The 21,669-nt window shown below is 65.7% G+C and overlaps 3 protein-coding genes across 3 annotated transcripts; 2 read left to right on the top strand and 1 right to left on the bottom strand.

Annotated features, from left to right (window-relative positions):
* Positions 1-1,986: 1,986 nt before the first annotated feature.
* Positions 1,987-3,641, top strand: LOC106487155 (rheacalcin-1-like). The gene is made up of 5 exons (XM_067317645.1): positions 1,987-2,053; positions 2,284-2,378; positions 2,546-2,692; positions 3,038-3,143; positions 3,574-3,641. Exons 1-5 carry the CDS (start codon positions 1,987-1,989, stop codon positions 3,639-3,641), a joined length of 483 nt encoding a protein of 160 aa, XP_067173746.1.
* A 2,278-nt stretch (positions 3,642-5,919) lies between these two features.
* On the bottom strand, positions 5,920-8,112 carry LOC136992513 (C-type lectin Cal-like). The gene is made up of 5 exons (XM_067300485.1): positions 8,046-8,112; positions 7,588-7,682; positions 7,223-7,360; positions 6,570-6,681; positions 5,920-5,987 (listed from the first exon to the last, which is right to left on the bottom strand). The coding sequence occupies exons 1-5, from the start codon at positions 8,110-8,112 to the stop codon at positions 5,920-5,922; spliced, it is 480 nt and encodes a 159-aa protein (XP_067156586.1).
* Positions 8,113-12,300: 4,188 nt separating this feature from the next.
* LOC106487154 (struthiocalcin-2) lies at positions 12,301-14,002 on the top strand. Its single transcript, XM_013945852.2, has 5 exons — positions 12,301-12,367; positions 12,473-12,567; positions 13,249-13,416; positions 13,550-13,655; positions 13,935-14,002. The coding sequence occupies exons 1-5, from the start codon at positions 12,301-12,303 to the stop codon at positions 14,000-14,002; spliced, it is 504 nt and encodes a 167-aa protein (XP_013801306.2).
* Positions 14,003-21,669: the final 7,667 nt, after the last annotated feature.

Below are 21,669 nucleotides of genomic sequence, written 5' to 3'. Positions count from 1 at the left end.
TAACAATGAGGCCCCAAGCGCTGGCAGGTTTCCCCGGGGGGGCGTTGCGGAGCGTTAACCCTCCGCTCCCCAGCGGCAGCCCTGCTTTTGGAGGGGGAGCTGCATGCACAAAGTGCCTGCACCAGAGCAACGGGGTGGTCCCCCCACCCCCAGCACCCCGGTCTGTGCCCAGGTCTGTGCCCAAGTCTATCCCCAGGTCTGTCCCTAGATCTGTGCCCAGGTCTGTGCCAGGTCTGTGCTCGGGTCTGTCCTGGGTCTGTGCCCAGGTCTATCCCTAGGTCTGTCCCAGGTCTGTGCCCAGGTCTATCCCTAGGTCTATCCCTAGATCTGTGCCCAGGTCTGTGCTCGGGTCTGTCCTGGGTCTGTGCCCAGGTCTGTCCCTAGGTCTGTCCCAGGTCTGTGTCCAGGTCTATCACCAGGTCTGTCCTGGGTCTGTCCCAGGTCTGTGCCTGGGTCTGTGCTCAGGTCTGTGCCCATGTCTGTGCCCATGTCTATCCCCAGGTCTGTCCCAGGTCTGTGTCAGGTCTATTCCAGGTCTGTGCACAGGTCTGTCCCTGGGTCTGTCCTGGGTCTGTGCCCAGGTCTGTCCCCAGGTCTGTCCTGGTCTACCCTAGGTCTGTCCCCAGGTCTGTCCCTGGGTCTGTGCATGAGTTGGTGGCACCTGGCCCGGGGCATCGGGTGCAGCGCAGGCCCTCACCTGCCCGGGGCTCCGGTGGGGCAGCCGGGTGCGAACCCCACGGGGCGACGGCGCTGCGCGGGGCCTGGGGCCGGCACGGCAGCGCAGCTCCCCGGCCCTCGCTCCTGACGCCCCCCGAGCTCCCGCACCCTGCGCTGCCCCCAGCCGTCGCCCACGTCTCCCCAGGGACCCAGAGCAGCGGGGGAATATTTGCTATTCCTCTTCGCTTTGTGTTGCTTCTAGGCTCGATCAGCCAGTATTTTCCTTTCCGATTTTTTCATTAAAAGCTTCAGAAGCTGATCGCTGCTGAGGTATCGCACCTGCTGGGGACGGAGCTGCCCCCGGGGCTGGTCATTTGGCCCGTTTTTCAGTGTGGTCCCGGTGTGCAGCTCGAGCCGGCGTGGTGGGACCAGGGACGGCTCCCGCCATCCCCCTGCTCCTTGGGGCAGTGACCCGAGCCTCCAGACTGCCTGGTGTTCACGCACGAGCGGTAAACACGGCAGGAGACAGCGCGGCTGGGGCCGCACAAATGCACCGTGGAGAGACGAGACGATAAGCGCGCGTGATGCAGATCGGCCGCTGCCAGGCTGGGTCACGACGGGGAGCCGAGCGCCTTGCGGGGGAACATCAAAAGCTGCGCAAAGGGCGCTGACGGAGGGCAGAGAGCTGCTGCAGGCAACCTCCGCGATGGCACGGGGGGGCTGGCGTGTGAGCAGGGCTGTTGTTTCCCAAGAGCCGGGGAGGTGGCCAACTTCCCAGGTGAAGCCAAACACGGGTCCCTTGGGAATTCAGGCTGGCCGGGGGGGGGGGGGTTGGGGCAGGCACCCCCTCGCAGCCCCCCGAGACACCGCCTGCTACAAGTGCTCCCAGCCGCGGGGGGGGGGGGTTCGCTGCGGTCTGCCCGCCCGGCTGGCAGAGCTTTGCACGACGCACAGCAGCCAAAGCCGAGCTTAACCATTTGCTCCGAGTAAAATCGAGGGGGTGGCGGGGGGGGGGGCTGTGGGGGGCAAGCGCAGCGCTCGGGGCTCCGGGAGCGCAGCTGCTTCAGCCGGCCGGTGCGAGAGGCGCTGGCGGCCGGATGCGGCCCCGCGTCCCGTGCGGGCGCAGGGTGCCGGGCCGGGCAGGGAGCCAGGGCAGAGCGGGCACCGCGGGGCTCCCGCTGCCGAGCCCGACCCGCCGCGGCCGCCGCTCCGCTTTGATGCCGCCGGCAGCGGCGCAGCCTCCGCCCCGGCCCGGCGCCGCGGCGGCTATAAAGGCGGCGGGCGGCTGCGGTGCGAGGTGCCCGCTCGCTGCCCGCACGCAGGCGGAGGATGAGACCGCGCGCCTTGCTCAGCCTCTGCCTCCTCGGCTGCCTGGCCTTGCACCCCTCGCTGCGAGGTGAGCCCTGCCCGCGGCCCCTCGCCCCCCGCTCCGCCGCCGGCAGCCGTGCAGCGCCGTGCACCCCCCGGCTGCACCCCCCGTTAACCCCCGGGCATGGCAGCGGCTTCCCGGGGAGCCGGGGAAGGGCCGCGCTGTCCCCGCGGGGCCGGGATGCGCGGGGACCCCGCCGCTGAGACACCCCCCATTCCCCCCCCCCCCGCCCGGCCCTGCTGCCTCTCCCCGAACAGGGGTGCGAGCGAACAAGTGCCTCAAGGGCTGGCTGGACTTCAGGGGGAATTGCTACGGGTATTTCCGCCAGGAGCTGCCCTGGAGGAAGGCGGAGGTAAGGCCCCCCCACTGCGCCCCGTCCCGCGGATGACAGCGGCCGTCGGTGCCGCCGGCCCGGAGACCGTGGGAGACCGGGTGGCCGCAAGCCCGGGGCTCCCCGCGGCACCGGGGAAAGGCCGGGTAACCGAGGCAGGAACGCGCCTGCCCCTTCTCCCGCCGCAGGCATGGTGCAGGGTCGTCAGAGCCGGCTGCCACCTCGCCTCCATCCACACCTCCGAGGAGCACAAAGCGATGGCCAAGTTCATCTCCCAGTGTCAGCGCGGCGAGGAGGAAGACGACGTCTGGATGGGCCTCTACCATCGGGTGAGCGCCCCGTGTCCCATCCCAGCCAGGGCGGCCCTGGCAGCACGGCTGCACTCGCTCCCGCTGCCGGGAGCCCCGTGCACGGCCCCTGCTCGGATTGACCCCCCCCCTCGCGTGCCCTGCCACCCTGGCCGCGTCCGTGCGTACCCACCTGCTGCACCTCTGCTGCCCTGCCTGCCTCGGTTCCTCTCTGCCCTGCTGCCGGTAGCCTCACGCGTCTCCTGCGCTGTCTGCAGGTTGCCGATTCCCCACCGGCCCCCTGCCCCCATCCCGGCCCTGGGCCCTTCTCCGCTTCCTCTTGTTTCCTGCCCAACACGCGTCTCGTTTCTTGCCTGTCTCCGCTGCCTCCAGACCAAAGCGTGGGCATGGATAGACGGATCCAAGATGCGCTACTCTGCCTGGGACGACGATGATGTCCCAAAGGGAAAATACTGTGCGGCGCTGGAGGACTCCTCGGGTGAGCGGGGGGCACAGAGCCACACGCCCCGGGAAGGGACGTCGGCAGCCCTCGGGGACTCCCTGCCCCTCCACGTCCCCCGGGCAGCCTTCGCCAGGGCGAAAAGGGCAGATCGTGGGGGTGGTTTGCTGCAGGACCGTCCCCGTGCGGCAGGGATGCTCCCACGGCCACGTGCGGGAGCAGCGGGGTGTCTCGTCCTGCCTCCTGCTCCGGCAGGCTCAGCTCCGGCCTCAGAGTGGGTTGCCGAGGGCTTTATCCAGTCGGGTCCTGAAAACCTGCGAGGATGGAGCCAACCCCAGCACGCGACTGTCCCCGCCGGGACACCCCATCCCTGCACCCCCCGGGCCTCGTCCCCGGCCACGGCCACGCACGGGGACGCGCTCGCCGGGAAGGGTCCCGCAGCAGCGCTCGCTCCCCTTTCTCTTTGCAGGTTTCCTGTCCTGGGAGAACGACTCCTGCGGCGAGAGGAAGGCTTTCATCTGCAAATACGCGGCCTAGGGAGCGGGGCCCCCAGGGAGCTGCCCTCTGCCTGGACGTCGTGTCCCTGCACCCCACCGCCTTGCCCCCGTGTCCCCGCACGCCGTGCCGTGTGCTCCCGGACCCCTGGCAGCACCGCTGCCGCCGCGGGCAGCCCCTGCCGCCTCTCCCCGACGGCGGCCCAGCGAACTGGCAATAAACTCCTCCGAAGCACGCCGTGGCCCCGTGTCTTCCTCCGGGCTGTGTCCCACCGCCCCCATCTCTCCTCGTCCTCGCCCGGCCGCGGCAGGGCATGGGAGGACCCCCCTCCCCCCGAGGACGCTGCCCCCCCAGCGATGGGGGTCTGCCCCAGCACGGGGGTCCCCACGGCCTCGCCGGTGGCAGCGGGGGAGCTGGAGGGGTCCCGCGGGAGCACATCCCGCTGAAGCGGGCGGCAGGGATCCCGCAAGGCTGCGTTGTGCTGGGGGGTCGCGTTTGGTCCGTAATGTGCAATGCTGGGGGTAAACAGCAAGGGGTCTCTATGGCCAGGCAGAGTTTGTCTTGGCTAAAAGAGGCGGAAAACTCCCAATGCTGAAGAGAATTTATGATAGCTTGGAAAAAAAATACATACAGGGAAATTTTACCATATTTTGCATGCAGCATGAGGATGTTCATTTGGAAGAGAACTTGCACCAAATCTTGGAAGAGGAAAGGGAAAATTGGAGTGATTTGATCAGTGATTGATGCAGAGAGGTGGGATTTTACGTAGTGGGCAGGGGAGAGGTGCAACTGTAAAACCCGTTGGACAAACAGCCCCAGCAGCCCGGGGAGGGGAGCGGGCTGGCAGGGATGCGCAGACCCCAGCAGCTCGCTGCGCCCTGGCCGGGGAAACTGGGGCAAAACAAGGAGGAGCTGCAGCCGTTTGCATGGGGAGCTGGGAAAGGGGACCCTGGAGAAATCCCGGAGTCGCTTCTGCCCCCACGCTGCCGGCCCCATCAGCCCCAGTGACCTGCTGGCACCCAGCGGTGGGGCTGGGGACGGCCGTGTTTGCTGCTGCACCCTCGTAACAGAGACGGGACGTTTCTGCCCCCGGGGGACTGCTGTGCCCAGGGTCCCACCGCCACCTCCCTCCCCCTTGCTGCAAAACCTCCATGCTCCGTGCAAAAATGATGCAGCAGCCGGCTCGTCAGCAGCCGTGGGGGTGTTTAAACGGGCGTCAGGGCCAGCGACTGAAAAGGGCTTGCTAAAAATTGGCCGGTTCCACCGCAGGTCCGTGCACTGCGGGTCCATGCACCGGGGGTCTGTGCACCGGGGCTCCGTGCATGACGGGTCCACGCACGACGGGTCCGTGCGCCACCATTCCATGCACCATGGATCCGTGCACCGTGCATCCGTGCTCCGCGGGTCCCCCTTGCCTGGGAATCCGCTTCGCACTGCTGGCACCCCACACCAGTGGGGCCGGGCAGGGGTTGCTGCCTGCCGCGGGCCATCGCGGCCCCCTCTGAGAAGCCATCCCGCCTCTCCGCTGAAGCGCTCCCGTGTTTGCCTCGGCCGCGGTCAGCGGCTCCAGGATTTGCCCGCGGCTCGGCGCCGGTGATAAGGGAGCCGGGAGCTGCCGCAGCACCGCGGCTGCTGGCAGAGGGTCCCGCGCTGGCGGCGAACGGGGAACGGAGCAGAAATGCCCCGGAAAGAGGGCTTGGAGCGTGTCGGAAATACGGACCGAGGCTGTCGAGATCCCGACGCCCGAAATAGCTGCGGGCGCAGGGGCGACGAGCGCTCTACAAGCAGCGCCGGCGCAAAGCTCGTCCTCAGCGGTGAATTCTCACGCGCTGGAAAACCTTCAAAACCAAGGTGCAAAGGCGCCGGGAGGCGGCGGGACCTGCTCGGGCCGCCTCGATAGCGCGGGGAGCGCGGCCGGGACGAGCCGGGCACCGGCCGCTGCGCCCGCCCGGGAGCACGGAGGGCGTGGATGGAGCGAGAGGGGGCCAAGGAGCGCGGGAGAGGGAGCGCGGGGGCGGATTCAAGGGCAGGCACGGAGGGAGGCGAGGGAATTTTGTACTCCCGGGACTGTCCGTTCTGCCCGGTGCCACCAGCTCCGTGGGGGCCGGGCTCCGTGGGGCCGGGATGGGGCTCCGTGGGGCCGGGCTCCGGCGGCGCGGGGGGAAGGACGGCAGCGGGGGCTGCATGCACTAGCTGAGGTTTATTGCCGGCCGGGCGCGCGGGAGCTCGCGGGGCCGGTGGGGTCGGTGTCGGCGGTGCCGTGGGGTCGGTGTCGGCGGTGCCGTGGGGCAGGATGGGCTCAGCCGCGTGGGCCCCGCGCCTACAACCGGAACTTGCAGAGGAAGGGGAAGGGGGAGTCGCAGGGATAGTTGTGCCATTCCTGGAAACCTGCGGAGGGGAGCGTAAGGCACCGGGGGGCCGGGGCGTCCCCCTGGGGCGACCCACCACCCCCTCGGCCCGCTCTGGCGGTGCCTGCGGCAGGGAGCCCCTGTCACACCCCATCACATCCCATCACACCCCTCCGTATCCATCACGCCCCCTCCGTATCCATCACACCCCTCCGTATCCATCACACCCCTCCGTATCCATCACGCCCCCTCCGTATCCATCACGCCCCTCCGTATCCATCACACCCCCTCCGTATCCATCACGCCCCTCCGTATCCATCACACCCCTCCGTATCCATCACACCCCTCCGTATCCATCACGCCCCTCCGTATCCATCACACCCCTCCGTATCCATCACGCCCCTCCGTACCCATCACACCCCTCCGTATCCATCACACCCCTCCGTACCCATCACACCCCTCCGTACCCATCACACCCCTCCGTATCCATCACACCCCTCCGTACCCATCACACCCCTCCGTATCCATCACACCCCTCCGTACCCATGACGCCCCTCCGTGTCCATCCCCCCCACCCGGATTGCGCCCTTCTCCCCCCCCCGGGGCTCGGCGCGGCGCGCACCGGAGGAGCTCTCCATCACCACGCAGTTCTCGTTGTTGTCGTCATCGGGCTGCCCTTGGGCCCAAACCATGACATTCAGGATCGAGTTATCCGACCACTTCCAGGATCTGTCCTGGGGGGAGAGCGCAGCGGCTCAGGGAGAGGCGCCCGGAGCGGGGGGTGTGCGGGGCCTCCTGGGAGGCGCACGCCTGCCGCGTCCCGGGCACCGAAACCCTGGCTGGCAGGGACGGGACAGGATGGGATGGGATGGGATGGGATAGGACAGGATGGGACGGGACAGGACAGGATGGGACGGGATGGGACAGGGCAGGACAGGATGGGATGGGATGGGACAGGATGGGACGGAATGGGACGGGTTGGGACGGGATGGGATGGGATGGGATGGGATGGGATGGGACGGGACGGGATGGGATGGGATGGGATGGGATGGGACAGGACGGGACGGGACGGGATGGGACAGGACAGGATGGGACGGGATGGGATGGGACAGGACGGGATGGGACAGGAGAGCGGGCCGAGGGGATGGCGACGCGCTCCCTGCAGCTCCCCCCCAGCCACCCGGAGACGGGAGCCCGGCGGAGGGACGACGGGGCCTTTCGGAGGGGCCCGTCGGGGAGCGGAGGAGCAGGGCGCGCGCAGGGGGGGGCACACACGTGATCCTCGTCGTGGAGCCCGATCCAGGTGTTCTCGTGGTCCATGTGCTGGGAGATGTACTTGGAGAGCGCTTTCCTTTCCTGGAGGGTGTGGATGGAGGCAAGGCGGCCCCGGGGTCCGTATCTCTCGCACTCCCGCTGCGGAGAGAGCCGAGGGCGGCTCAGGGGGCTGCGGCAGCCCGGCACGGCTCCGCTCCGGCCCCGGCGGAGAGGCCATCGACCGGGAACCGGTTGCTCCACGGGGGCCACCGATGCCGGAGGCTTGGACCGGAGCAGGAGGGACCGGGCTGCCGGGGGCCGGGCGATGCCCCGGGACTCGGCACCCGCTTTGCATCCCTCCGGCGCGCGCCCCTCTCCGTGCTCACCTCCGCCTCGTCCCAGGTCTTCCGGTGGGTGAAATACCCGTAGCAGTATCCCCGGTAGTAGAGCCACTGCGGGGGGCAGGACGAGGCCCACGTCTCTGCTCGGAAAAGGGGTGGGGGGGGGGGGAAGGCACCTTTCAAAATCGAGACGGAGCGGGGCTCCCCGGGATGGGGGTGCGGGGCCGCGCTCCCGCCTCCGGCAGGGCTCCCGTCCCCCCCCGCGCGGGGAGCAAGGAAAGGAGCCGGGCTGCTCCCAGGCTGCAGGGCTGGGATGGGGACCGACCCCCTCCCGCGACACCCCCGGGCAGGCCCCCCCCCCCCCATGGCCCGGCGCGGGGGACAGCGTGGGACAGGCACTGGGACACGGGCTGGGACGGGACGTGCAGCCCCCGGCATGGGGGGGAGGGTGGAAAATGCACCCAAGTCCCACGGAGTTCGGCAGCTCCCAGGCCGGGAATCACCTCCCACGAAGGCAGCGAAGAGCAGGCAGCCGAGGAGGCAGCGGAGGAAGGTGCTGCCTGCGCTCATGGTCCCGAATCCTCTGCGGAGAAAGGACGGCGAGGGCTGTGAGGACACGGGGGGATGCCGAGCGCGGCGGCAGGATGCACGGAGCAGCGTGCGGGGCTCCTCCCGGCAGGATGAGGGAGAGCCTCCCCGGGAAGGACTCACCTGGGGCGGCCGCTCCGCAGGCAGGTGGGAAGGCCGGGAACGGGCTGTCGGCGATTGCATCGCGTCGGCTTCCCTGGGGTCCATTTATAGCCCAGGCGACTGGCAGGGTTTCGGGGGGTGACCGCTGGGCAGATAAGGAATCCAGATTGTAAACGTCGCTGTCTGAACCCGATAGGAAAAGCAAATAAAGGTGGAAGCATCCTGGGTTCCCTGGAAGCAGGGGTGAGCCGGGCGGTGTTTACTCAACGCCGTGCCGCAGGACACGCGCCGGGCAAGAGCGTCGCCGACGCCCCGAGGGCTGCGGGTGCCCCGGTCGCGGCAGCCGGCTGCCCTCCTCCCCGCTATCCCCTTTCCCGGCGCGTCGCCTCCCGGCTCCGCACCTGCTGCCCGCAGCAGCCGGAGGAGCCTTTTCCGGCGCTCTCCCTATCATCAGCCCCCCTTTGCCTGCTGGCAGCGCTCTGGCGGGGCAAAAGCCCTGGCGGGGTGAGAGGCAGGAGGGAAGGGGTTTGCTCCTTGCACGGATTCCCCTGCTCCGAGCAGCGTCCGGCCGGGATCAGCATCGCCTGGCGCTCGCGGGAGCCGAGGCCGCGCGGGACCCCGGCACCCTGCAGGCGGGATGTGCGGGGAGCCGCCTGCATTTGCCATTTCCCTCCCAAAATTCACGCCAGCCTCTGACTTCGGCCACCCGTTTCCAGGCTAATCCCATTCATCCGCTCGTTTTTGGAGATTTCAGACCCCCGAAAGACTTTCCCCCCCTCTCTGTAACTCCGCCAGAGCCGAGAGGAAGATAAGACGGCGTAAAAGATGCAAAGCAGTTGCGGCACGTCCTGGGAAATCCTTCCTTGAGCAAACACACGCCTCTTCGATGACTACGGCAGTTCCTGCTGGGGGCAAACAGAGCTGCCCCCCCCCCCCCCCCCGCTCCGAAACAGCCTCCCGCCGCGGGGCCACGTGCGGCCACCGCGAAGCGAGCAAACATCTTGCTGGCCTGCACCACGCTGGAATGATCAGCCGACCCTGCTTGCCGGGAGAGGCAGGCCGGGAAGGACCGGCCGGGAAGCCGCTTTGCGGGAAAGGCTGCTCCCCTCCGTCCTGCAGGGACGGGACGGACCCGGCCACCGCGGACCCGCGGACCGTGGGGCAGGCGTCGCTGCCGGTGTTCCTGTCCCACGCCGAGCGCTCCGGGAGGACGGGCAGCGGCGGCACCACCGAGCCCGGCTGTCCCTGCCCCGGTCCCGGCTCGCAGCGACCCATGGTGGTGCTGGGAGTGTGGCTCTGCCGGGAGCTGAGCGGTGCCAGGAGCCGGGAAACCCACCGGCATGCGGATAACAGCTGGGAGCTGCAGCAGTGCTGGGAACGTGTCTCAGCCCTGCACCAAGTGGTGCCGGGAGCCGGGAAACCCACCGGCATGCGGATAACAGCTGGGAGCTGCAGCAGTGCTGGGAATGTGTCTCAGTCCTGCACCAAGTGGTGCCAGGAGCCGGGAAACCCACCGGCATGCGGATAATAGCCGGGAGCTGCAGCAGTGCTGGGAATGTGTCTCAGCCCTGCACCAAGTGGTGCCAGGAGCCGGGAAACCTGCTGCCATGCGGATAACAGCTGGGAGCCGTGGCGGTGCTGGGAACGTGTCTCGGCCCTGCAGCGAGTGGTGCCGGGAGCCGGGAAACCTGCCAGCACGCAGGTGATAGCCGGGAGCCGTGGTGGTGCCGGGAGCATGTCTTGGCCCTGCACTGAGTGGTGCCGGGAGCTGGGAAATGTGCCGCCATGTGGATAATAGCTGGGAGCCGCGGCAGTGTCGGGAATGTGTCTCGGCCCTGCACCGAGTGGTGCCAGGAGCTGGGAAACCTGCCGCCGTTTGGATAATAGCTGGGAGCTGCAGCGGTGCCGGGAATGTGTCTCAGCCCTGCACCGAGCACTGCCAGGAGCTGGAAAACCCTCCGGCATGTGGGTGATAGCTAGGAGCTGCGGGGGACGCAGGATGCGGGATGCGGATGCTCACACCCTGCTCCGGCGCAGGATCCCGCTGGTCCCTTTGCACCGCGGGAAACCCTCGTCGGTGCCGGGATGGGTCCCCCCAAGCCTGACGCCCAGTGCAGCCCCCACTCCGGCCGCCCAGGACACGGAGCCGGAGCGCCAGGGCCGTGCTGGTGGCGCCAGGGAGGCGGGTGACACGGGGCGGCTCCGGGCGCTGGTGCGGATCAGCGGGACGCGCTTGGCCGGGCTCGCAGGCGCCTGACGCACGGAGCCTGGCGCGGGACCGAGCCGCCGGCCAGCCCGGCCCCGCCGCAGGGGAGGCCTCCGCCGCTTCCCGGGAAAGCTCTTCCCGGCTCCCGGAGCCGGCTGCCTCCTTGGCACGCCGAGCGGCTGCCTGGTGGAGCCAGGGCTCGGGCTGCCGGAGGCGCCCCATCAAAGGGCGGCGGGGCTGGAACCGCGCCGGCGGCTCCCGCGAGTGCGTCGACGGGGCGCGGGTGCGCGAGCCCTGTTTGCTTTGGGGAAGCGGTGACATTTCGGACGGCGCCTCGTTGCCCACCCCTCCCCGTCCGCGCCGCCATAAAAACCCCCGGCGTGGCGCCGAGCTCCCCGGACCGTCGCACCCGGCGCCCCGTGCTGTGCCGGCCTGCCGAGGGACCGCAGGTGAGCGCCGTCGCGGGACACGCGGGACACGCGGGACACGCGGGCCGCGCCGCTGCGCCAGGGCTCCTGCCCGAGGGCCTCCCTGCCCCGGCCCTGCACCCGCAGCAGCCCGGGATCCCCTGCCCCCGGCACCCCGCACCCTGCCCCCTGCACCCCTGCACCCTGCATCCTGCCCCCCTGCACCCTGCACCCTGCACCCTGCACCCTGCCCCCTGCACCATGCATCCTGCCCCCCCCTGCACCGTGCACCCTGCACCCTGCCCCCTGCCCCCTGCACCATGCACCCCACACCCTGCCCCCCTGCACCATGCACCCTGCACCCTGCACCCCACACCCTGCACCCCTGTGCCCTGCACCTTTGCACCCTGCACCCCACACCCTGCACCCCTGTGCCCTGCACCTTTGCACCCTGCACCCCACACCCTGCAACCTGCCCCCCTGCACCATGCACCCTGCACCCTGCACCTTTGCACCCTGCACCCCACACTTTTACACCCTGCACCCCACACCCTACACCCCTGCACTGTGCACCTCATGCCCTGCACCCTGCACCCCTGCACTGTGCACCCAGCACCCTACACCCTGCATCCTGCCCCCCTGCACCGCTGCACCCTGCACCTTTGCACCCTGCATCTTTCACCCTGCACTTTGCACCTTGCACTCCAAACCCTTGTATCCCAAACCCTGCACCCTAGACCCCTGCACTGTGCACCTCATACCCTTGTATCCCACATCCTGCACCCCTGCACTGTGTACCTCGCATCCCACATCCTTGTATCCCAGTATTCTGTACCCGGCATCCTGCACCCCACATCCCACACCCCTGCACTATGCACCCTGCACCTTGTATCCCTCATTCTGTATTCATACACCTTGCACCCTTGCATCATGCATCCCTGCACCCCACACCCTGCACCCATGCACCCTGCACCTTGTGTCCTGCACCCCATGCACTGCACCCCTGCACCCTTCAGACTGCATCCCTGCACCCTGCATCCCTGCACCCTGCTCCCCAGAAAGGGACACCTGCGCTTCCCATTCCCCCTGCACGAGGATGCTGTCGCCTCCAGCCACCTCCCACCCGATGGCTGGGATTCGCCTCGGCATCTCACCTCTGCTCCTGCGCACGTTGTCAGAGCACCCCGGGCCCTCCCTGCACCCAGCGCCACAGCCCCAACACCCCCCTTACGGGGCTGGGTGCCCCCATGCACCCGAGCCTCCTGCCCATCGCTCGTGCCGCTGGGCTCTGGGGGGACACAGTCCGCTCCCGCCCCGGCACGAGGGGAAGCCCTGGGGTCTGCACGGGCAGCGGCCGCAGCCCCCCGGGAAACACCCGCCGGCGGGCGCGGGATGCGGGAAGGAGCAGCCGCCTAGCCGGCCGCTGCCTGCGCTGTCTCCCCAGGGAAGCGGGAAATGGATTGGAGGTCGTACTGGGGGCTCTGCCTCCTCGGCGGCTTGCTGCTCGCGCCCTCGCTGCAAGGTGAGTGCCCGCCCCGGCGCCGCCAGCCCCGGGTTTCGGCGGGGACGGGGCAGCCCTGCCGCTGCCCGCTGGCCTCACAGCGTCCCCTGCGCTGCCCCCCTGCAGGAGAGGAGCGGGCCGGCTGCGCCAAGGGCTGGTTCCCCTTCGACGGCCGATGCTACGGCTTCTTCCCCCAGGAGCTGAGCTGGAGGAGGGCCGAGGTAAGGGGCTGGCGGGGCCCGGGAAGCCAGACATGGCGCGGGGCCGGGACCGTCTCCGAGCGGTGCCAAGGTGGGCAGCCCCCTCTGGGCGTTCCCCCCATCCCGGTGTCCCCTTGGGAGGGATGACTTTGGCTCCGCGTGTCCCCGGCTTGGATCAGCACCCTGGAACAGCCCAGCGTGCCCTGGGGAAATGCATGGCCAACCATGCCATACGTGTGCATGCATGTGCATGTGCGTGTGCATGCACATGTGCGTGTCTGCATGTATGTGCATGCACATGTGTGTGTGTGCATGTATTTGCATGCATGTGTGTGCATGTATGTGCATGCACGTGTGTGTGTGTGCATGCAAAACCAGGCCTGACTTTGGTGCAGCGAGCACCTGCGGGAGCGTGGTGGGACACCAGACTTTGCAGAGAGGCAGCAGGGCCAGGAGCTGGGGTCTCCTGGTGGCCCCTGGGCTTCCACCCGGGTCCCAAGTGCTCCGGGATAGAGTTCCCCACGATGGGGACTGCACTGCATGCTCCTGGTCCCGCGGGTCCCGGGTACCCTGCATGGTGCCGGGCTGTGAGGAGGAGCAGGGTGAGGCCGAAGCCAGTGCCAGTGCCGGTCCCCGGGGACTCCCAAGCCACCCGCACCCGGCGGATGCAACACCGGTGTCACGCTGCCCTTCGTGCCGCAGGGCTTCTGCCAGAGGCTGGGCGCCAGGACCCACCTGGCCTCCATCCACAGCGAGGAGGAGCACCAGGCCATCATCAGCATGCTGGCCTCCTCCCAGCCCTACAGCGACAGCGAGGAGGAGGAGGAGGCCGACGACGAGGTCTGGATCGGCCTCCACCGTCCCCTGGGGGTGAGTGCCTGCCGGCGCCCCGCGTCCCCAGACACGGAGAGCCAGGCTGCCGCGGCACCTTCCTGGGCTCTCCGCGCCCCCGAGCCGGGCCAGCTCCTCGGCACCAGCGCCTCATGCCCTCCTGCCCCCGCAGAGGCGAAACTGGGAATGGTCGGACGGCACCAAGATGGATTACGGCTCCTGGTACAGGGAGGGCTTCTCGCGGCGGAGAGCCTGTGCGGCGCTGGAGGACACCACGGGTGAGCGAAGGGCACACACATGTGCATGCACACACACATGCACGTGCACACGTGCATGCACACACATATATGCATGTGCATGTGCACACACATGCATGCACACACATGTGCATGCACACATACACGTGCATGCATGCACACGCACACACATGCATGCACATATGCACGCACACATGTGTGCGCCTGCACACACACACACCCCGTGCACACGCGGGAGCCCGGCTGGGCAGAGGGTCCGCGCCTGGCCGGCTGGAGGCTCAGGGCCCTTCTCCTTTCCAGACTTTGCCACCTGGGACATCGAGCTCTGCAGCGACAGGAAGCCCTTCATCTGCGAGTACCGCATCTAGGGCAGCTGCCGCCGGCACCCGGGCCCGTGCTGCGGCCCCGCGCGCCCCCGGCCCGCCGGCCCTCTCTGCGTCCCGTGCAAAGCCTCGCGGCCGGTGGCCGGCAGTAAACGTCTCCCAGTACTCAGCCTCGTCTGCTCCTCCCTTGTCCCGCGAGCGCCGTCGTTCCTCCCCATGGCCTGTTGGGGACACGGGGGCCTCGTCCCCCCCGGTCCAGGGAAACCTGTGTTGGTCCCTGTCAAACCCGTAGCGCTGCGAAGCTGCTAACGCGGCAGCACGGGGAAGAGCCAGACCTGCATGCAGGGGCTCACGTGCGTGAGGTGCTCCAGGCTCTGCTCCATGCACCAAGCCCTTCTCCCAAAGAGGGACTTCCCTCTCCCTGAACCCCCAGGAAATGCAGCCGTGGCCCCGGCACAGCCATGCAGGAATGCAGAGCAGGGTGCAGAGCCGTGCACAAAGCAAGGTGCAGAGCCGTGCACAAAGCAGGGCACAGAGCAAGGTGCAGAGCAAGGTGCAGAGCAAGGTGCAGAGCTGTGCACAAAGCAGGGTGCAGAGCAAGGTGCAGAGCTGTGCACAAAGCAGGGCGCAGAGCAAGGTGCAGAGCAGGGCACAAAGCAGGGCGCAGAGCAAGGTGCAGAGCAGGGCACAAAGCAGGGCACAGAGCCATGCACAGAGCAAGGTGCAGAGCAGGGCACAAAGCAGGGCACAGAGCCATGCACAGAGCAAGGTGCAGAGCCATGCACAAAGCAGGGCACAGAGCAGGGTGCAGAGCAAGGTGCAGAGCTGTGCACAAAGCAGGGCGCAGAGCAAGGTGCAGAGCAGGGCGCAAAGCAGGGCGCAGAGCAAGGTGCAGAGCAGGGCACAAAGCAGGGCACAGAGCCATGCACAGAGCAAGGCGCAGAGCCATGCACAAAGCAGGGCACAGAGCCATGCACAGAGCAAGGTGCAGAGCTGTGCACAAAGCAGGGCACAGAGCAAGGAGCAGAGCAAGGTGCAGAGCAGGGCGCCTGCCCTTCGCCGGGTGCTCCCGGCATCCTCTTGCAGGCTTTCTCCTCTGCTCCTGCTGCAAGGTCTCGGCCAGTCCCCAGGTGCCGGGGGTGCAGCCAGGGTGCTTATTGCCCCCCTCACCCCAGCCGGCAGCGAAGGAAGGGAGCTGCTGGGCGCAGGGACGGGCAGCGAGGCGGCACGGCTGTGCCGGCACATCCCTGGCCGTGGGCCACAGGAATCCGGCCAGATCCTGCAGTGCGGGTGGCCGGGGGGCAGCCGAGCGAGACCTGCCCTATGTCCTGTGGGACCCCCATGGTCCCAGCTGACCCCCATGGCCCCAGCAGACCCCATGGCACCCCCATTGCCCCAGACCCCCATGGCCCCAGCAGACCCCATGACTCCCATGGCATCCCCACGGCCCCAGGGAATCTCCATGGCCCCTGTGGGCCCCCATTGCCCCAGCAGGATCCCATGGCCCCCGTGGGACCCCCATGGCTCCAACAGACGCCCATTGCCCCAACAGTCCCTGTGGCTCCCATGGCACCCCCATTGCCCCAACAGACCTGCATGGCCCCAGGGGACCCCCCCCCCATGGCTCCAACAGACCCTCATTGCCCCATCAAGATCCTCATGGTCCCAGTGGGACCCCATAGCACACATGGGAACCTCCATGGCCCAAGGGGCAAGTGCCCCCTTGGCCCCAGCAGGACTCTCATGGCTCCAGCAGGACCTCCATGGTCCCAGCAGGAACCCCGTGGTCCCAGCAGGATCCCATGGATCCCCACAGCCCCAGCAGACCCCATAGCACCCAGGGGACCCCCATGACCCCAGCAGACCCCATAGCACCCAGGGGACCTCCATGACCCCAGCAGACCCCATAGCCCCCATGGGACCCCCATGGCCCCAGCAGACCCCATAGCACCCAGGGGACCCCCATGGCCCCAGCAGACCCCATAGTCCCCAGGAGACCCTCATAGCCCCAGCAGACCCCATAGCCCCCATGGGACCCCCATGACCCCAGCAGACCCCATAGCCCCCAGGAGACCCCCATAGCCCCGGCAGACCCCATAGCCCCCAGGGGACCCCCATGGCCCCAGCAGACCCCATAGCCCCCAGGGGACCCCCATGGCCCCAGCATATTGCCGTGGGACCTCATGGCCCCCAGAGGACCCACCTCTCCTGTGGTTGCTTCAGGCCCCGTGGGGCAGGGTCTGTGCAGCAGGGCAGCCCCGCTGGCCCCTGCAGCCCCAAGCCCGCTGCTGCCTGCGTCCCCAGCGTGTCCCCGTCCCCTGCCCGCACCACCCACGGCACGACCCAGCCTGGGGGTCAGGGCCGTGGTGTGGGGGCAGGCAGGGCTCAGGATGGGACGTGCATCCCTGCACATGTCCGGGGAGCGTCCTGGTGTCAGTCCAGCGCTCTCTGACCCCGTTCTTCTAGATATTCCGCACACGGAGGGTTTAATGTTTAATACAAAAGTTTTCTTGGAAGGTGTGTGATGGTGCGTGGGATTTCTGATTTAGCAGGGCGGTACAGCAACATGCTGAAGTCACAGCCCAAGGGTGAGTTGCACTTAGCAAACCACAGCAGTGGCAAGATACAGGTCCATCGCGGAACCAGCGCGGTTCCCATCACCGGGCTCTATAACACGCTCGCCATCCCCAGCGGCCGGGAAGGGCTACGTGGGTTGCAGGCAGCTCAAGCCCCTTGAGCCCTTCAAAATCCGTCTGTTCGTTGCTCCGGTTTTATACTCACTGTTGAGCTGAGGCCCTTATATATATATATATATATATATGAAACCTGTAATTTACAATAGGTTAGTATGTGATTTAACTTGAGTTAACATTTCATTCACGGGCACTATTCGATTTTAAGATAACAGATCAAAATCCGGGTTACAATGAATAACAATAGTGACTATTAACAGTATGAGCATAAGGGGGAACATCAGCTGCGGCACATTGGTGGCTTTTGGCAGCCATCCTTTAAAGATGTCGTACCAATGATGTTCTGTAAGGCTGGTTTCTGTTTTTACTAATTGAATCAGTTCATTATTAACATATATCACTTTCACTTCTCTTTCTTCTAAGCATTTTCCAGCTTCCGACAGATGTTGCCTAACCTTGGTGTTTTGTTTGAGAAAGTCGTCTGCCTCATGGAAGGTTACTCCGAGCGTTGCTGATGTATTAAATGGTGCAAAACAAGACATCTTTTGTTCAGTCATATGAGCAATTAACCACTAAGTCTGCTCAGTGATTTGGTCAAAAACGTACGTCACATTACAACAGCACAGGTTGCCAGGTCCAAAATTAACGTCATCTTCGACGTGAGCAGCATTGGCAGTGGATACACACACACGTCCAAAACCACTGTCGTGTGCTCGTCTCTCATTCCCATAGGTACGCTGGAAGACGCAGGTAGCAGAGGAGCGTTTCATGCTGCATAATTCTGGCACTCTAGGCATGGTAGGGCAGGGCCAGCCTCGACTGCAGACCCAGTAGGTGCCATGTCTACTAATTTCATAAGTGTCATTAGTGTTACAATGCAAACGATCTCCTGCCACCGTAGGTACCCGCATATTTTCATTAAAGACTTTAGGATTGACAGCAAATCAGCACAAAGGTATTATTTGCGTATGAGTGAGCCTAATCTGTCCAATCCCAGGAATATTGGTTCTTCTGTACCTGCATTATAATAAGGGCCTTCGATAGTTTTAAGCCATCCTCCTCTGAATTTGTCTTTCAGTAGCTCAGGGAACAATCGTTCCAGTGTTTGTCCTTGACTCTTTCCAAAGGCTACCCAAATCTGATCGATTTGGTACATACTCGTTAACCGAAACACAAGACAAAGCAGAGCCGACTTCTCGTGATGTATCTTTGGTGGTTGGTAACCGGGACCACAGCGATACGTTAGTGTGTCGCCAGAGGCACCAGGTACCTTGCTGAGTTCGTACTGAAGTTGGTAAAGCTGTTGACAGCCGGCTCGCGGTCATTCTGGTTACACCGGCTTCGGTTTCTCCCAATACCGATAGTTTATCTGCTAGGGTTGGCGTGACAGTGTTGCCTCCTACCGGTCCTTGACCTCGTGCTATTACGGATGGTATTCCCCCTGCAGCTGTACTTCCAAAGATGGGTTGTGACCGATCTTCAACGCCCGAGTTGTCCCGCGGGCACTGTGCAAAGGCAGAAGCTGTTAGAGACAGGTTTGGGGTGTACGTTCTGGTTATCAGCGCTCCCACGGTGACAAGGCAACGCCACGTTTTCCTGCAAGAGAAGACACTTAGGTCTTGGACATCATCCAAGCTTCAGTTAGGGTTAATTTACTCCTTTTCCTTTGTAAAACCACAGAGTCACCCAGACTGATCCCTGAGTTGGGTGCTTAACCCCAAGCTCATCTCCGGGATTGCGATAGGGTTTTACTTCTGTTTTAACAGGAATTTGTGCAGCTACTGACATGAATCCCTTATCCATGGGACTTCCCATGGGAGTTTGTCGCTTATTTAAGCTGATTTACAACTTCCCCCAAAGGAGATCCCCTTTAGAGGTGTTCATGGATTCACTCCAGTGTAGCTGTGGTTTTAGTAACCCCTTCCACCCTTCTGCTCTCCCGCTACTTTGAGGTCGGTCAGGGAGGCGGAAAGTGCCTCGCACTCCGTTCGGAGCACACCGAGCTTGCACTTTATTCCTAAAACGCGGTCCGTTATGGGATTGGGTTTCTCAGGGCAAGGGAGAGCGGCAAGCCAGCTGTTGGGGCCAGCTGCGGTTGCTAGCGCGGGTGGGGGGCACCTTCCCTCCACCACCAGTCGTTTCTGCTCCCGCGAAGACGTATCTCCAGCCTTCAGGTGTTCGCTCCAAGGGGGCCGACATAACCCACTCGCCAGGCTCCCCGGAGTCGTTCACCTTCCCCGAGAGCGGCCGGCTGCGGTGCCTTTGACATGGGCTGCACCACTGTCCGGCAAAAGCGGCAGGAGTCTGCAGTCTGCTTTCGTCACAGGTCTCCTCCCCTTGCAGCCCGTGGAGATAAACCCGAGCGTCCCAGCCGTTGGTGCCACCAGTCACCCAGCCGTTCTGCTCCGCATTCCGCAATACGTTTCCTCTAGCCCGGCTTTGGGCATCCTGGTGAACGCGTTGGCGGTCCAACGTGTTAACGCGGAATTCGCTAGGCGGCAGCATTTCAAAAAATTTCCGTTCGATGCTTCTTGCCCGGGCGCTGCATTTCCCTACCAGGCTAACGTCCGGAAAAAAAAGTCTAGTCAAACCCCTTCTTCTTTCGCCCATTGTCTCATAACGAATGCGGGCAAATTCTTCAGCAGCTGCGCGAGCTGGATCCGCGTAGGTCTGAAGGCAGGGAAGCAGCCGTGCGGGGCGGGCGGGCGGGCGGGCGGCGGGGGAGTGACGGCACCGCCTCGCAACCCCTCGGCTATTGCACTTTATCCCGACCGTGACGCCGGCTGATGCCGGAGTCCAGCGCTCTCTGACCCCGTTCTTCTAGATATTCCGCACACGGAGGGTTTAATGTTTAATACAAAAGTTTTCTTGGAAGGTGTGCGATGGTGCGTGGGATTTCTGATTTAGCAGGGCGGTACAGCAACATGCTGAAGTCACAGCCCAAGGGTGAGTTGCGCTTAGCAAACCACAGCAGTGGCAAGATACAGGTCCATCGCGGAACCAGCGCGGTTCCCATCACCGGGCTCTATAACACGCTCGCCGTCCCCAGCGGCCGGGAAGGGCTACGTGGGTTGCAGGCAGCTCAAGCCCCTTGAGCCCTTCAAAATCCGTCTGTTCGTTGCTCCGGTTTTATACTCGCTGTTGGGCTGAGGCTCGCGCACAACCCCCCGTGCTGGTCTGGCTTCTCCCACTGTAGGGGTTTAGTGGTCAGTCACATTCGACACTGTGTCCCTGCACACGGCCAGGAGCATCCCGACACTGCGTCCCTGCACACAGCCGGGAGCATCCCAGCACTGCATCCCTGCACATGGCTGGGAGCATCCCGGCACTGCGTCCCTGCACATGGCTGGGAGCATCCCATCACTGCGTCCCTGCACACAGCCGGGAGCATCCCAGCACTGCATCCCTGCACATGGCTGGGAGCATCCCGGCACTGCGTCCCTGCACATGGCTGGGAGCATCCCATCACTGCGTCCCTGCACACAGCCGGGAGCATCCCAGCACTGCATCCCTGCACATGGCTGGGAGCATCCCATCACTGCGTCCCTGCACACGGCCGGGAGCATCCTGGCACTGCATCCCTGCACACGGCTGGGAGCATCCCGGCACTGCGTCCCTGCACATGGCTGGGAGCATCCCATCACTGCGTCCCTGCACACGGCCGGGAGCATCCTGGCACTGCATCCCTGCACACGGCTGGGAGCATCCCGGCACTGCGTCCCTGCACACGGCCGGGAGCATCCCAGCACTGCATCCCTGCACACAGCCAGGAGCATCCCAGCACTGCATCCCTGCACACGTCCGGGAGCATCCCGGTGCCACGTCCCTGCACACGGCTGGGAGCATCCCATCACTGTGTCCCTGCACACGACCGGGTGCGACAGCCCTGCCCGGGCCGGAAAGGCCGACGAGGGTGCTGGGTCCTCAGTCCCTGCACGGGGGTGCTGGGGGGGTCCCAGGCGGGAGGATGCCCCTGGGATCACGTCCATAGTCGGACCGGCACGGCCCGGCCCCGGGGCCACCATCGCCCTGCCCCAAAGCGGGGCCGCGGGCGCAGGGCTGCCGCGAGTTTGTTGTCCTCGGTGTCATAGTAACTGGCTGGCGAGGGAAGGAGGACGGATCTGCTGCCCGGCCGGGAAACCTCCCCAAAGCCGGCAGACCCGGTAAGACGCCTTCCTCAGCCCAGCCCGCCCGGGGTCTTCCTCTCCGGGTGCTGGGGGCTGCATCCCAGGGGTGCCGGGGGCCTCGTCCCTGGGATGCTGGGGGCTTCATCCATGGGATGCTGAGGGCTGCAGTCCTTTGCCGGAGGTTTCACCCATCGGATGCTGGGGGCTGCATCCCCTGGGTGTTGGGGCTCCTTCCCTGGGGCTCCAGGGGCTAAATCCATTGGATTCCAGAGGCTGCATCCCTCGGGTGCGGGGGTCTAGTCCAAGAGGTGCTGGGGGCTGCAACCCCAGGATGCTAGGAGCGTCATCCCTGGGATGCTGAGGGCTGCATCCCTGGGACCCTGAGGGCTATATCCCTGGGATTCCAGAGGTTTCACCCATGGGATACAGAGGTTTTCATCCCCAGGGTGCTGAGGGCTTCATCCACGGGATGCCAAGGGCTGCATCCCATGGGTGCGGGGGGGGGGGGGCTTAATCCAAGAGATGCTGGAAGCTGCATCCCCAGGGAGCAGGTCCTTCCTCCCCGGGGTGCTGGGGGCTTCATCCCCGGGGTGCCAGGGGCTGAATTCCTGGGGCTCCCAGCCCCGCGCGCCCGCTCGCACCCCATTGTGACACCGTGCAGTGCAGTGCCGTGCAGTGCAGTGCAGTGCCGTGCAGTGCAGTGCCGTGCAGTGCCGTGCCGTGCACTGTTGCACCCGAGCCCCAGGCTGCCGGAGCCGCTGCCGCGCGTGTGCCGCTCGGCCGAGGCAGAGCCGCTCGCGTCCCGGAGGCGGCCCGGCCCCGCGGCGCGTTTCGGCGCCCGACGGCTTCGCGCTCTCTGCCTGCAGGTCCTGCTCGGCGGCGCTCGCCCGGC

The sequence above is a fragment of the Apteryx mantelli genome, chromosome 1 (genome assembly GCF_036417845.1).
Source record: "Apteryx mantelli isolate bAptMan1 chromosome 1, bAptMan1.hap1, whole genome shotgun sequence".
Classification (NCBI taxonomy): domain Eukaryota; kingdom Metazoa; phylum Chordata; class Aves; order Apterygiformes; family Apterygidae; genus Apteryx; species Apteryx mantelli.
Note: the sequence above shows the minus strand (reverse complement) of the source record. Positions and strands in the feature narration are given on the sequence as shown.

What these genes read in the sequence shown, in the direction of transcription:
- LOC106487155 (XM_067317645.1), top strand. Translation starts at nt 1,987, where the DNA reads ATGAGACCGCGCGCCTTGCTCAGCCTCTGCCTCCTCGGCTGCCTGGCC. An exon ending in GCCTCTACCATCGGGTGAGC is followed by an intron (nt 2,693 to 3,037) that starts GCCCCGTGTCCC and finishes CGCTGCCTCCAG; the next exon opens with ACCAAAGCGTGGGCATGGAT. An exon ending in GGCGCTGGAGGACTCCTCGG is followed by an intron (nt 3,144 to 3,573) that starts GTGAGCGGGGGG and finishes TTCTCTTTGCAG; the next exon opens with GTTTCCTGTCCTGGGAGAAC.
- LOC106487154 (XM_013945852.2), top strand. Translation starts at nt 12,301, where the DNA reads ATGGATTGGAGGTCGTACTGGGGGCTCTGCCTCCTCGGCGGCTTGCTG. An exon ending in GCCTCCACCGTCCCCTGGGG is followed by an intron (nt 13,417 to 13,549) that starts GTGAGTGCCTGC and finishes CTGCCCCCGCAG; the next exon opens with AGGCGAAACTGGGAATGGTC. An exon ending in GGCGCTGGAGGACACCACGG is followed by an intron (nt 13,656 to 13,934) that starts GTGAGCGAAGGG and finishes TCTCCTTTCCAG; the next exon opens with ACTTTGCCACCTGGGACATC.
- LOC136992513 (XM_067300485.1), bottom strand. Translation starts at nt 8,112, where the DNA reads ATGAGCGCAGGCAGCACCTTCCTCCGCTGCCTCCTCGGCTGCCTGCTC. An exon ending in CTTCGCTGCCTTCGTGGGAG is followed by an intron (nt 7,683 to 8,045) that starts GTGATTCCCGGC and finishes TTTTCCGAGCAG; the next exon opens with AGACGTGGGCCTCGTCCTGC. An exon ending in GGCTCCACGACGAGGATCAC is followed by an intron (nt 6,682 to 7,222) that starts GTGTGTGCCCCC and finishes CTCTCCCCCCAG; the next exon opens with GACAGATCCTGGAAGTGGTC.